General features: G+C 53.0%; 5 protein-coding genes across 5 annotated transcripts; 4 read left to right on the top strand and 1 right to left on the bottom strand.

The window, feature by feature from the left end:
* The first annotated feature begins 26 nt into the window (after positions 1-26).
* Positions 27-2,108, top strand: BJX68DRAFT_89983 (MRS7 family protein). Its single transcript, XM_071049968.1, has 3 exons — positions 27-253; positions 348-868; positions 922-2,108. The coding sequence occupies exons 1-3, from the start codon at positions 187-189 to the stop codon at positions 1,951-1,953; spliced, it is 1,620 nt and encodes a 539-aa protein (XP_070905337.1). The 5' UTR covers positions 27-186; the 3' UTR covers positions 1,954-2,108.
* Positions 2,109-3,062: 954 nt separating this feature from the next.
* Positions 3,063-4,203, top strand: BJX68DRAFT_261570 (NUDIX hydrolase; the record flags this gene model as incomplete). The annotated part of the gene is made up of 5 exons (XM_071044174.1): positions 3,063-3,089; positions 3,190-3,346; positions 3,394-3,420; positions 3,492-3,872; positions 3,929-4,203. The coding sequence occupies 5 exons, from the start codon at positions 3,063-3,065 to the stop codon at positions 4,201-4,203; spliced, it is 867 nt and encodes a 288-aa protein (XP_070905336.1).
* Positions 4,204-7,140: 2,937 nt separating this feature from the next.
* On the top strand, positions 7,141-8,714 carry BJX68DRAFT_89970 (uncharacterized protein). The gene has a single exon (XM_071049967.1). The coding sequence runs from the start codon at positions 7,244-7,246 to the stop codon at positions 8,582-8,584; it is 1,341 nt and encodes a 446-aa protein (XP_070905335.1). The 5' UTR covers positions 7,141-7,243; the 3' UTR covers positions 8,585-8,714.
* A 549-nt stretch (positions 8,715-9,263) lies between these two features.
* On the top strand, positions 9,264-13,248 carry ams1 (alpha-mannosidase). Its single transcript, XM_071049966.1, has 4 exons — positions 9,264-9,566; positions 9,662-10,170; positions 10,232-12,206; positions 12,280-13,248. The coding sequence occupies exons 1-4, from the start codon at positions 9,421-9,423 to the stop codon at positions 12,935-12,937; spliced, it is 3,288 nt and encodes a 1,095-aa protein (XP_070905334.1). The 5' UTR covers positions 9,264-9,420; the 3' UTR covers positions 12,938-13,248.
* On the bottom strand, positions 12,792-14,433 carry BJX68DRAFT_225812 (chromatin modification-related protein EAF6/MEAF6). Its single transcript, XM_071038428.1, has 3 exons — positions 13,935-14,433; positions 13,647-13,880; positions 12,792-13,536 (listed from the first exon to the last, which is right to left on the bottom strand). Exons 1-3 carry the CDS (start codon positions 14,286-14,288, stop codon positions 13,282-13,284), a joined length of 843 nt encoding a protein of 280 aa, XP_070905333.1. The 5' UTR covers positions 14,289-14,433; the 3' UTR covers positions 12,792-13,281.
* Between the last annotated feature and the right edge of the window lie 101 nt (positions 14,434-14,534).

Genomic DNA, 14,534 nt, shown 5'->3' with positions numbered 1-14,534 from the left:
TCAACAGGGTGAGAATCGATGGCGAAGAACACATCACCACCCGACCATTCATTTCACCTTGAATCATCAATCCTCACCATATCTCGAAGCTCAGTCTTGATTCTCTGAACGTTTCTCTTGAAATTGTTGTGTTCATTCCCCATTTTCGATCGCTCTCCTGAGCAAATTGATTTCTAGGCTTTCGTCATGTCCGTTCCTTTGCGGTCTTCTCGACTTGTGCGTAGCACTCCGGTCTTAAGGCCCAATCTCATTGGTGAGTTTTTATTCCTGGCTACCATCTAGACTGTTTCTCTTGTCTTTGCACTTTCCCTTTCCACCGCATCAATACTGATCGCGATCTTGAACAGCCCGACCGCGCTACTCCGGAGCTCTTGGAGCGGCCGCCGCAACAAATCTCCGATTCAACGGAAGAGGCCTTCCAACCCACGTTTCAGCCCTCGCGATCCTTGTCCTTCAACGCGGCTATGCTACAGAACAATCCACTTCTACATCTTCGTCGTCGAATTTGCCGCCACCAGGGTTCAATGCGGAGCAAGCCAAGAAGCCCATCCCCGCCGACCAGGCGCCTCTAAGTGCTAAGGCGAATCAACAGACCGGCGAGGCGCTTTCGGTGCCGGCGCAAAATGTTGCGCAGAAGAACGGCCAGGAGAGCGATTTGGTATCAAAGCCGACCGCGGCGGGGGACAAGAAAGTCTCGGAGGAGCCGAAGAAGGAGGCGAAGAAATTGACCCTTGGTCAGAAGATCAAGAAGGAAATTCAACATTACTGGGATGGCACAAAGCTTCTGGCTACCGAAGTGCGAATCAGTTCAAGGCTTGCGCTGAAGATGGCGGGTGGATATGAGCTCACCCGAAGAGAGCACAGACAGGTTGGTTTCAAGATTCTGGTCGCGTTTTGACGCCGCTAACCGTATGCTCTTAGTTGAAACGAACCGTCAAAGATCTTGGTCGCTTGATCCCCTTTTCCATGTTCATCATCATTCCGTTCGCCGAGCTGCTGCTCCCAATCGCACTCAAGTTATTCCCCAACCTCCTACCTAGCACATACGAAGGACAGAGCGCCCGTGAGAAGAAGGCGCTCGGGTTGAGCTCCACTAGAAAGGAAGTTTCCGCTTTCTTGAAGAATACTTTGAAAGAGTCAGGCTTGCCGGTAACGGCCGCCACGGTCAAGAACGAGGAATTTGCCGAATTCTTCAAGAAGATCAGAACCACTGGAGAAGCTCCTTCCACTGAAGACGTTATCAAGGTCTGCAAGATCTTCAAGGATGACTTGACCCTGGATAACCTGTCTCGCCCTCAACTGGTCGCTATTTGCAAGTACATGAACCTGAACACATTCGGAACCGATGCCATGCTGCGATACAACATTCGCCACCGCATGCGCCAGATCAAGAGGGACGATCGTGCTATCTTCTACGAGGGAGTCGATTCTCTCTCTGTTCCAGAGCTTCAGATGGCTTGTGCGTCGCGAGGTATCCGCACACATGGCGTCTCTCCTGCCCGCCTGCGTGAGAACCTCACCCAGTGGCTTGACCTTCGATTGAAGCAGGGTGTTCCCTCCACGCTCCTGGTCCTGAGCAATGCATACGTCTACGCTCAAGGCGGCAAAGAGGCGGAGATGTCTTCTCAGATTGAGGCCCTGCAGTCCGTCTTGTCGAGCATTCCAGAGGAGCTTTTCCACGAAATTGAACTCGAGGTCCACAACGCCGAGGGTGCCGCCACCAACAAGCAGCGCTTGGAGGTCATTAAGGAGCAGCAGGAGCTTATCGAAGAGGAGAACCAGCAAAACAGCGAGAACGAGGAGAAGGGCGTCGCAGCCCCGAAGGACACTGAGGATATCGACGAAGACCACAAGTACGAGGCCTCTCAGTCCGGAGAGGCATCCGAAGCCATGGCGGACGGTGCCAAGGCCGAGAAGGCTCAGGCTGCAGAGCAAGCTCAGGAGAAGAAATAGACGATTAGTTATTTCTTCCCTCAGTCATGCAATTCGTTGTTCATCTCGTCCGCTCATGGGCCGCGAGTCGCCATCATATCCCTCTCTCTTCCGCCCACCTCACAACTACCTACCTCCTACCCTTCTACCCTGTGTTAATGTTGTACGATAGACTTTGTCTTGTTTCCCAAGACCTTTCTTCGCGGCAGATGAAATAGAGCCAGCCAGCTTTGCGTTGTGCGCTCTCTGTTCATCTGCACAGTCACCACTACTATATTTCATTTGTGATATATCGGTCAATAGATTTTGGGCGGGCGGACTATGGATAAACATGATCTCAAGAAGGGCAGCTTTCTTCCTTCAGCGATGGAAGCTGACATCCTGGGTTGAGATCTATAAACTATCCGGGTCACTGTTTTTGAGGCAAAAACTGGATAAGGAGTTACGCATTATTGCATGCTTGATTTGTATCTACATTACGTATAAGAATAACTATGTATATGGCGTGGCGAATGTGCGAGATAAACTGTTGGATGAAGGCAGGTCCTGGATGCAAGCTTAAGCCGGACCCTTGAAAGGAGTAGCCCATATGATTCATACACGCCGTCTAGCTCATTCATCTGGTGCAGATATCAAAGTGTGAAGCTAATCAAATGCACAACGGGACTCACTCCATCTTGGGAAAAAGGTGTCAGGATCAGGTTATGCTGCCCCGAAACATGCTTTTTTACCAGGGCAGTTGCGATTGACATATCAAATACTCAGCAGCCAGCTGCTGGGTTCCTCTGGTCAGGGATTATGAATGTCATACAGAAGATATCAAGACTACTACAGCTGAGTAGATGCTCGGACTCGGTTCGGTTCCACCTGCCAGGACCACAACCTCGGCAACCCAACAACCATGTACACCCCAACTCCTGTTCATCCATCTCAAACCGCTCGCCAATCAATTCATCCCAAATGATCAGGCGTTCGCTTGGTACTCACTCAAAGTCATCTACTAAAGCATGCGGAGAGCGCCCTTTCCCTGGGCCCTCCGTTTCTGTTGCCATCAAATCCCAACTTCCAGCGTTGCCATCTCCACACTCCGTCATCATCGATTCAGTTCGTCAACAGCACAAAGACTAGACATGCCGCGTCTGAACTTCGCCTCCCAAGTAAGTATGCTGGGCCTTGCAAGTGATCGGATCGGACATTATTCCGGCCTTAGATCGTAGATCTTGTTTGTTGGCTGTAGAGTCACTGACTTGTCCGTAGAATGCAATCAACCGGTTAAGGGCCTACAAGCCCCCACCGACGAACTATGAGTTGGTACCGGTATCACGACGGGCAGCAGTGCTAGTCCTTCTTTATGCGGACTCAAAGGGGGATCTGAGAGTCGTTCTAACGATTCGCGCGAGCACGTTAAGTTCCTGTATGCACTCGCCACAAACTAGACATCCCACCACTAATTTCAGATAGATGCAGGTCAAGCCGCGTTACCCGGTGGTAAGCGCGCTTTGTTCCATCTCATCTTGGATTTTCGCGAGAACAAAAACAACAGAAACTAACCTGCACAGGCAAATCCGACTCCGAATCCGAAACCCCTTTTCAGACCGCGCGCCGCGAAGCAAACGAGGAGATCGGGCTGCCGGGGATATCCCAACCCCTCCCAGCCCCTTTTTCAGTCGAGCACCTGTGCGAAATCCCCTCTAGCCTTGCGCGCACGGAGTTGGTCGTACGGCCATGCGTCGCGCTCCTGCACACGTACGACGAGCAAACGGGGCAGAATGCCGATCCGGAGACCTCGCTCATCCCGCGGCTGGACGCCCGTGAGGTCGCGGCCGTGTTCACTGCGCCCTTTCGTGACTTCCTGCGAGTCTTGGGGGATCCGAGGGCGGGTAATCCGGAGGAGTGGTATCAGGGGGCTTGGACGGAGTGGTATGGGACTGGGTGGAGAAGTACGTATAACCGATGTGTCTCGCATACTACACACAAGGACTAACAGAAGAAACAGTGCATCAATTCTTCGTCCCGATAACCCCCAACACAGTCGTCAAGCCGCGCCCGCAACACTCAGAGCAAGAAGAAGCCGTGCACGCGCTCCAAGAGCAGGAGTCAGCCGGCCAAGTCACCCGGTACCGGGTGTTTGGAATGACGGCGCGGATCCTCGTGGACGTTGCGAGGATCGCGTACGATGCGGAGCCGGAGTTTGAGCATAATCGGCATTCGGGTGACGAGGAGCTGATTGCTCGGTTGAGGGGGATGGGGAGGTTGACGGCAAAGTTTTGATTGTTCACAATTCTAGAGCAAAGGGGGGATTTCAGTGTGTGTCCTTTGTGACGAGGTGGTTCGGCTGTTTGATACCCCCGCCGCATAATGCGTTCCTATATCAAAGTCTGCTATACGTATATGAGAAGTGGGATATGCATAGATGAGAGGAGGAACAAAGTTTGGACTGAAAAGGGTAAAGGTACGACCAGAAGTAGCGGTCAACCCAACCCCCATCGTGGCAAAGGTACAAAACCTTAACGTCCCAAGGCCCTCAATCCATTTGTCATTGACGCTTAAACCTTGGAATGAAGGTTAACGCTCAACCCCACAATCCGCAATGAGTTGCGCTTACGACTACGCCACTTGAACTCTGGTACTTCGTTCAAAGCTGACAACGCCGTTGCCGTTGTTGCTGGTGTCCGTCGCCCGTTGCCCCGGTCGTGCTTAATAGGGGTGTCAGTCTCGGATCCAAAGCCAGATGGCAGGCGTGGGCGCCCAGAAACCTTGCTTCCGACTCAAAAGTAAGGATCAACGTCTCGCTACCACCTCCAATAAGATGGGATAAGGGGCAATCTGTCTTCTTAGTATCATGCATTGATTGCCTCTTCGCTTGCTCAAAGTACTGGACCTCTGTCGACGGGGTACAGTAAACATGTCCGTGTCCTGCACCGCAGCTCCCCAGCCCGCAGCCCTTGCTGCAGGCCGTACAACGCACTGCACTGCTGCAGCGCTCGGAAATTGGTACTTGCTGCGATGCCAATGCGTGCGGGCCTCAGACCTAGAGTTAGCACAGACCGACTCGCATCGCAGAGGCTCAGAAGCACACTCGCAGGCTGACCGCAGCGGCACAGACCGCATTCCCGAATGCGGCGGGAGAAGCAGGTGAGATCTTACTTACCCTGGGCCCTGAGCTTGCGAATCGCGAGGCGAGCGACGTTGATTATGTTGGTTTCCGGGGTAGGCAAGTAAGCCGGAAGTGGTAACTCGTGCATTTCCGTTGAGGTTGTGGTGTACGTACATCGTGTAGACTTGCTTCTTTCCTCAAGGTCCAGGGATCTTCCTGGATATGGGGTGTCGTAGGGATCTACTGTGGACTGGTTGCCTGAAGGGGGTAATGTAGGTGTATTTTCGTTGGATTGTTTGCTGCTTGCTTCGCTTGCTGACGCTGGACGGCGATGATAAGCAGACAGAAGCAAGCAGGCAGGGTATAATGCTGCGCATGGTGCAGGCGACAAATTGAAGCTCGGAAGAGAAGGTCCATCGGCGTTTCTCAACTTATTCAATTCTAGTGAGGCTAAGAACCGGAGATTACGTCCTGTATAGCAGTGTAGCATGGGCAGCGGCAGGATTCAAGCCGTCGCGGGTACGCTGTATGTGCGGAAGTCATGAGTGAGCAAGGCCGTCGGCGAAAGGGACAAGAACAAGACTGATGCCGATAAGTGGCGCCGGTGTACCTGGACTTGTCCCTAATCTCGATCCAGCCATCGGTACGAAAGTGGACAGGAGACGCAAAAATGAGACGCGCAATTGCATCATTTATAGATGCCAATCTGGTTCCTGGATGGCTGTTCCAAGATTTGAGGACTGTTTATCAGGGTTATTGGGCAGAGAACTGACGTGTTGACTGGGGGAAATTGGAGATGGCCAAGGAAACCATTTGGCTTTGATCGTTGATGTTGTCAGTGTGATGTGAATTGTGATGGATGGTGTGTTTTATTGTGATTGAATCGAGCTGGATGATTGAATCGAATCGTATCGGGCGCTGGGCAAATTACTGTCGGGCCAGTGTTGCTTTTTCACCCCTGAACTGCTGCTCAGTGCTGATAAAGTGGTCATTTCGTGGTTTGCTTTGCAATGACTGGAGCGCAGAAAGAGCTAATCTCTTGGTTGGGACCCGAAATCGAGGATCAAGGGGGTTATTCACGGGTAGATACGTGGTTGCTGGGGGCATCGTGCACTGTGGACGCCTGGCTAGCGTCGAGTCGCTGCGCGATGATGCCTGACATCGAAAGCATGCATCCCAGGGAGAATAAAAGCCAGTGACAGCAATGCAGTGGATACGAGACAGGGATTCTGTGCTGTGGGAAAACTCGAGATTGAGGAGAAAGGCAAGCCTCTCGAAGTGATGTATCACACTGTGTCCCCCCAGAGCGTCTAGCTCAAGCGAACCGTTTTCTGTCCCAGTTCAGGCAGGGAAATTGCCGAGTTGTTCGAGAACCTCAGAACCGCCCTCCCCAGCGAGCGATGCCAACTCCGGTGTTGAATCTGGGATGATCGCTCGAAATAAGCAGAGTGTCTGAGACAGCCGGACTCAGCTCTGGGTGGAGCGAAGGATCAAATTGCATGAACGACACCTTTTCTTGGGGTGAACACTCAGCGAAGCCACTGGCCTAGTCTCCGCAAGATCTGCCTCAGGATTGATTGACAGGACGAATTAGAATCTAGGTCAGCTGGAAATCCAACGCTCTGGGTCTCTGGGAGCGGTCTCTGGAATCTGTTGCGTGTTGCTGCTGCACCGCTGGCAGACTGCTGATGAGGATGTTCCTCCCTTGCATTTGGCTGTGCGACCTCAACGAAGCTATCCGGGCGAGATTGAAATCATCATGAATCACCGAGCCCGATGGGATCCGCCCCAGGGAACCAGGGGTGTTATCTCTATCCTCTATTTCTATCCTCGCCAGTCGCTTTGTCCTGCCTTGACTTCTTGGAAGGGCGCTCTTTGACCAGTTTCAAGTCTCGTCGAGGTTGAGCTGGGGGTCTTGTGATCCCCGCTGCTGCATGCCACAAGGCTAAGAGTCGACGCTGCATTCAAAGGCAGAAAGACTGCATCGGAAAAAGAAAGTTGGCGCATAAGATCATATTCCAGCTTATTAACTCTCCTCACGTCGCATTTTTGGTCCCTCTCCGCTTAATTTATCCGTCCACTTCTCGTCACATAGCCTGGGTTAGCTCTTCTCTCCAGTTCAGATCCTCGTCTTTTTCCCTTTATCTTTCCTTGTTCTTCTTCACTTCCCCCTCGTCCAGGAGGGGGAGTCACAAGACGCAGTCGACTGTCGCCATGCTGTCGCCCTCGACTTATGCCCTGTCGAGGCAGGCTCCTCCAGTACGGCCCTCTCGATCCCTCGAGGGACTAGAGAAAGTTGTCCCCCCAGGTGCTCTTTCGCCTTCTCGTTCACGCCTGCATCTGGATAAACCCCTCCCCGAACTACCTCCAAATGATTCCTCAACCGGCGAGATCCACTTCATGGCTGGGTCTACGGCGTGGAGCGACGACAGCAGTACCGTCAACAGCTTCGAAGACCATGACGACGATGATGAGAGGGACCGTCGCCAGTCCAGCGTTTCCACAGAGAGCTACCCCGTGTTTGTCCGGTCCGAGTCGGACGATCTAGCGGATTTTGTCGATCACCCTTCCGTCTCCACGCTCGACCGTACGCCATCTGTAGAGCCTCATGATAAACCAGCAACATCGTCCTTGGCTTACACGTCTTTTCTGGCGGCAGACCGATATTCTCCCCCGCCACAGTGGGTTCCAACTAGCCGCACCGGCCCGAATCACTACTTTCGCGAGAAGAAATGGGATTTCTTTCCCGAGCTGGCCACTCCTTCAGCCCTACCCCAGAACTCGCCCCACAGTCTTCCACCAAGGCCGCGGAAGAAGGATGGCATGCGCTCGCGATGGATATCGACCGACAAGGGCGCCGCTCTGGCGAACGATGTGCGCAACTCGATCCGCTCACTTGTTCAACGACGACTATCCCGAAACTCCATCGACAAGGAAAAGCCGAAGCGGAATACCCGGCCCACCACCTCTCCGGAGTACACACGACAGCATACACCGCCCCAGCGGATAACTCCAACGACCAGCGACTGGTCCGATTATGGAAGTACCGCTGTTCCGCAGAGCCCAACATACTCGTTCAAGAAGTCGACGCATCTTTCCATCTCGCCAACCGGTTCATCGCTCTCAGACGAGTCCTTGAGATTGCAGCAGCCTCTGTCCCCGCGAAGGAAGCAGCTAGCGGTTCCGATCTCTCCATACCAGAAATACGGAGCCGCCATATGGGACAAATCTGGCAAGGAGAAGCGTATCAGCTACCGGCAGAGCCAACGGGTGCGCTTCCCGAAATATCAAAAGTCTCCGGTCAAGCAAGGGTGCGTAACATCTGCGACGCCGCCATTGAGTCCTGCAGGCCGTACGCCGTTTCAGCAAGGCACTCGCCACTGCGTCCGGGCGTTGCAGGACGGAACGAGCCACGTGCTCGTTGCCATTGACAACACGCGAAGGAAGATGGCCGGGGCGAAAATTGATCGACAACGTTCACAGTTGAAGTCGAAGATTCGTTTAGTTGGGCCCGTCAATCCGTACACTTCTTACAAGGATGACCCATGGGTGTGACCATGACAGTCCGATATCCCATTCTTTCTCTCGCTCGTTTTTGAGCTTTTTCATCTATGCTCAGCTGAGCCATTCGTTGATTCCTTGTTTTTTAAGCGTTCCCATCTTTGATACCTATTTGTTCTTCTAGCTAGGTGTTACGGTGTTGGACAGGACATTTCCTCTCTTTTCCAGCTCTCGAGTGCTAAGCAATCTTGAGCTTTTGATTAGGCATCATACACGAACAATCCTCCATCCTGAACAGTGAAAATTGGGGTACATGTCTCAGCCGTTGCTGATCGTAGGAGCGACATATGCACGAGAACGGATGAAAGTAAGACAAACGGGCAACTCAGACTACGGTCGGCGGTGTCACTGTCAGATACTCCCGCATGATCTAGATTATCACCAACCAGTTCTAGGAGATCGATTTTCGCCGAGCAGATCATCGCTTACGGTCCACTCACAGTCGAACCTGGTTGCCTCCCGCGAAACTCAAGCAACACAGGGACAGGAGCTCGGACCTCTAGCAGACCATACTGAAACACATACAGTAGGACAGCAGGCCGAGTTGTGGTGTGCCCAGAGGGACGCAATCAATCCGTGGCTGTGGGCATTCCCGTTGGTCCCCGCCATTTGGAGTGTTTCTCCGCATGCAACATCAACGTCACCTGCCCCCGTTCCTGGTCCTGATTCTATTTCTCCTCTTGCCTCTCTTCTCTTTTCTCATTATATTGGCGCTTTCTTTCCTCTCTCCGTGTCACTCTCTCGACTCCTCTTGAGTAATTTTAAGATTTTTACCTCTGCCGTTGAGCGAATTTAAATTGATCCCTTGCTGGCGAGACCCGCTCAAAACAATGGGTGGAGACGTTCCCCGACAAGCTCCCAGCTCTCTGCCCCGGGCGCCCGAAAGCCCCGTCGGACAACGCATTAGGAGCATCTACACTGACCGTCTCCGCCAGTTTACATCTAGCGGTCAGTATGAGAAGCAGAATCTGATTGGGTATGTTGTTGCCGTTCATCAAGGTCGCGGGCACCGCAACCCGTCCCCGCATCTGATACGTACAACTCGGGAGGCAGCTAACACCACAACAACAGTAAGCTCTTCGAAGCTACCACTTCCTCCGAAGACCACGTCAAGCTCTCCGTCTATTCCGTCCCCGATCTGCAACGGCCCAGTTTCAAAGAGGCAATCGCCAACGAGTTTAAGCCCACGCACATCGGTGCCTCCTTCGGGCCCAGCTGGTCGACGCACTGGTTCCGCATCCGCCTGACGATCCCCGAAGAGTACCGGAAAAAGGAGCGGCTAGAGTTCCACTGGGATGCGAATAATGAGGGCCTCGTCTGGACGGAGGACGGGCACCCGCTCCAGGGTCTCACGGGGGGTGGGGAGCGGGTGGAGTGGATCATCCCAGACGCTTGGCGCGATGGGAAGGAGCATGTCTTTTATATTGAGATGGCGTGCAATGGCATGTTTGGAAATGCACCCGGCGGAGACTCGATCCAGCCGCCGAAACCTGATCGCTATTTTACGTTGCATACGGCGCGGATCACCGCCGTGAATTTGGCGGCTAGGGCTTTGTTTTATGATTTTTGGATTATCTCGGGTAGGTTATGCTGCTGGCCGATACGAATCGGACTCTCGTGTGTGTTTGCTAATTAGGGCAGATGCCGCTAGGGAGTTTCCCGCTGATGGATGGGAGTCTCACGAGGCCAATGTGGTGGGCAATGCGATTATTGATGCTTTCATTGCCGGCAATGGAAGCACTGAGGCTATCAAGGAAGGTCGCCGGATTGCACAGAAATATTTGGGCGACAAGGTCGACTCCGCCGAAGTGTATGATACCGATGCGAAGCCGATCATCTACGGAATAGGGCACTGCCATATCGATACCTGCTGGCTTTGGCCATGGGCAGAAACCAAGCGCAAGGTTGCACGATCATGGTCAAACCAGTGTGATCTTATGGACCGATACCCAGAGCATCGCTTCACCTGCTCTCAGGCCCAGCAATTCAAGTGGCTGAAGCAATACTACCCGACCGTCTTTGACCGTGTGAAATCATGGGTGAAGAAAGGCCACTTCCAGCCCATCGGTGGCAGTTGGGTTGAGCACGATACGAACATGCCCAGTGGCGAGTCTCTGGTGAGGCAGTTCATCTACGGACAGCGGTTCTTCGAGAGCAATTTTGGCGAACGTTGCACCACATTCTGGCTCCCTGATACATTTGGCTATTCCACGCAAATTCCCCAGATCTGCCGATTAGCAGGCATGAGCCGCTTCTTCACGCAGAAGCTTAGCTGGAATAACATTAACAACTTCCCCCATACGACTTTCAAATGGGTTGCCCTCGATGGAAGCCAGGTGCTGTGCCATATGGCGCCATCAGAGACATATACTGCGGAAGCCCACTTTGGCGATGTGAGACGCAGCGTGTCGCAACACAAGTCTCTCGACTCAGACAACACGTCACTTCTCGTCTTCGGCAAAGGTGACGGAGGGGGTGGGCCTACCTTTGAGCACTTGGAAAAGCTCCGCCGCTGCCGTGGCCTTAGTGACAAGACTGGTTTGCTTCCTCGCACTTCGATGGGGGGATCAGTCGACGACTTCTTTGCAAGTCTCGAAAAGAAGTCTGCAGACGGAACCAAGTTTGCGACATGGTATGGCGAGTTGTACTTTGAGCTGCACCGGGGCACATACACCACGCAGGCGAACAACAAGCGCAACAACCGTCGAGCCGAGTTCCTCCTTCGCGAGCTCGAGTATCTCGCGACGCTCGCCTCGCTAACTCAATCCGATTATAAATACCCCAAGAAGGATATCGACTTTATGTGGCAGGGTACGCTCCTATGCCAGTTTCACGATTGTCTTCCAGGGTCCTCAATCGAGATGTGCTACGACGACTCTGACGAGCTATACGCCAAGATCTTTGCGATTGGCCTGAATGCACGAAAAGAGGCCCTCGAAGTCCTCGGGTACAGCGAGAAGGGTTCAGCTCCGGTAGCAATCAATACCCTCCCCTGGCACCGCTCTGAAGTAGTCAAGCTCCCGGTCCAAGCAGCTACCAATGGTCTCAAATACACCATACTCACCGGCGGCCCCGGCGCCATCCCGGTCCCAGCGACTGCCGCAACCACCTCAAAAGTTAGCATCAACGAGATCCAACCGGGCGTATTCCGTCTCGATAACGGAAAGCTCCGCGTGGATGTCCAAGGCGGCGTCATCATTTCGCTCTACGATATTGATGCCGACCGCGAAGTCATTGTCAAAGGTGGGAAGGCTGGTCAGCTTGTCATCTTCGACGACAAGCCGCTGTACTGGCAGGCCTGGGATGTCGAAGTCTACCACCTCGAATCTCGCAAGGAGCTCCAGTCTGTGAAGACTAGTATCGCTGAACGGGATCCATACCGCGCCAGCGTCGTTACTGAGACGAGAATCAGCGAGAACAGCTGGATCAAGACGACTATCAGCCTCGCGGCCACAACGGGTACACATCTGTCATATGTCGAATTTGAGAGCGAAGTCGAATGGCGCGAGACGATGAAGTTCCTCAAGGTCGAGTTTCCGGTTGATATCACGAACACCGAAGCGTCTTATGAGACGCAGTACGGTATCATTCGTCGTCCCACACACTATAACACAACGTACGCCCTCCCCATCACTTCCCATTCCCTTGATACTCTACCCCTAGCCTTCTCAAAACTAACAAATTCGTAGTTGGGACATGGCCAAGTTCGAAGTCTGCACCCACAAATTCTCCGATCTATCCGAGTCAAACTACGGCGTCTCTATCCTCAACGACTCGAAGTACGGCTTCGCCACCGTCGGAAACCTCATGCGGCTCTCTTTACTCCGTGCACCGAAAGCACCGGATGCGCATGCCGACATGGGCCGCCATACCATTCGCTACGCGATCATGCCTCATGCCGGTCCACTAGATGCGAGGACCGTAAGGGCGGGCTATGCGTTTAACCAGCCCCTTGTGCTGGATACACACCATAGCCCTTCGCTCAGTCGGAATAAGAACGATGGGGAGGACCTCTTCTCGAAAATCACCCTCTCCGGCTCCTCCTCTCTGATTCTCGACACGGTTAAACGCGGCGAAGACGACGAAGACATCTCGGGAGACCCAGACCTTGAAATCCCAGCGTCCAAGCGCAAGGGGCAGAGTATTGTGCTGAGGATCTATGAGAGTCTCGGTGGGCGGAGCCGTGGGGTCATTCGGACGAGTTTCCCGGTCAAGAGAGTTTGGAAGTGTAACGTTCTCGAGGATGATGAGGAAAAGCTGGAGGTTGTCGATATCCAAGGAGAGGCAAAGAAAGTGGAGATTGAGTTGAGGGCGTTCGAGGTTGCGACGTTTAGGTTGCAGTTGTAGGAGGCCGCACTTAGGGCTTCAGGTCGGGGAAAAAGCGCTGGTCATGGGGTTTACTCACTGTCAACAGTTTTGATCGAAGGGGTCACTGGATTTATGAAGATATGTTATGATCTCTGCCCATGCATATGCAATTTGTTTTGTCGGTACTTCCATTGCATTGCCACGGATTCAGGAAGCATCAGAGCCATCTGAAAACATTGATAGAAAACATATCCATCTCTAGCGCCTAAGCTCCCAGCCATAACATAGCAGTATATCATACATACATATCACCCACCGTTCCATCTAAACATATAACATGCAATAATAACCCCAACTCCATTCCCATTCGCAGGAAGAACGCTCTAATCCCTCCCATAACTGATCTTCAAGCGCTTACTCGGCGGCTTATCATCATCATCGTCGTCTCTGTCACCTTTATTCCCGCCACCGCCGGTACCCTTCTTCTTGTTCTTCGATGAGGAAGAACCGCCCTTGACGCTGTTCGCTGCGGAAGAGGTATCCCCGTTTCCTGGTTTCCCGTTTGAGCCGTTGTACATTGAGCTCGGGGTTGGAGCGTGCGAGGGGGTTGTTTGTGCGCTAGAGGGAGCGGGGGAGTCCTGTTTTGTTTTGTTTGTTTCAGTCACTTATATATACAATGGATTGAAAAGGTCGTCAAGCAAGCGGAAAGGATGGATAGCGGGGAGTGGAGGGAGAGGGAGCAACATACCCGCATAAAAGACGCCGAACTCTTGGAGAATACACGATCGCCATCCGTAACCGCAGCCTTCCTCCTCGATGCGGTCCCCACACCCGAGCTTGACAGCGATAACCCGCCCGTTAATGACCCCGTCCCTGTTGATGAGCCCTTGATATATGTGTCGAAGCCCTTGATTATGTTTCCGGCTGTTGTTTCCTCGAGGTAGGATTGTTCGAAGCGATAGATTTGTTCTTCTAGTTGGGCCTGTTGCGTGTCAATCCTGGGAATGTTGTAAATGGTGAAGAAAAGAAAGCCTACCATGCTCTTATCCATAAGCCTCTTCTTCTGCAATGTATCGCGCAAATCGCGTCGGAGTTTCTCATAGTAGGGCAGGCCACGGTTTGCGCGGGCGTCGGAGGTCAAACCCGGGGGTTGGTTTTCGTCGTTGGTGCCCGGATTGGAATTGGGATTTGTGGTCGTGTTGGGTTGAGAGGGGGTTGCTTGCGTGGTGTTGGTGCCGTTGCTGGCGTTGACGTTGTTTGATTGCGATTGGCTTTGGGATTGAGACGGGTTGGAAGATGTGGCATTGTCTCCGGTCGCTGTTGGAGCGCTGCTTGTCGCTGGGGTGTTTGCGACGGGGCCCGCCGGTGTCGCGGTTGCGGATTCGGCCATTTTAGGGTTTGTGGTGTTTTGCGTGGTAGTGGTTTTCTTCTCCTACAATCGAGTTTGGATATTTGGCGATGACAGTTGCGAGTTCCCGGACGTGGATAAGCGCGAATCGAGTGCCCGTGTCAAGTCCCAGCAAGCGATGGAGATGTGCGGAGCAAGAGCAGCTTGAATGAAATCCAGATTCGGAGATCAAGCCACCAGTCGACCTTATCGGTGTTTGTGCTGTTTGCATCCCGCCTGCAGCTGATC

This window comes from Aspergillus pseudodeflectus, assembly GCF_044049435.1.
Source record: "Aspergillus pseudodeflectus strain CBS 756.74 chromosome Unknown BJX68scaffold_2, whole genome shotgun sequence".
In the NCBI taxonomy this organism is placed as follows: domain Eukaryota; kingdom Fungi; phylum Ascomycota; class Eurotiomycetes; order Eurotiales; family Aspergillaceae; genus Aspergillus; species Aspergillus pseudodeflectus.
This window is presented reverse-complemented; position numbering and strand designations above follow the sequence as displayed.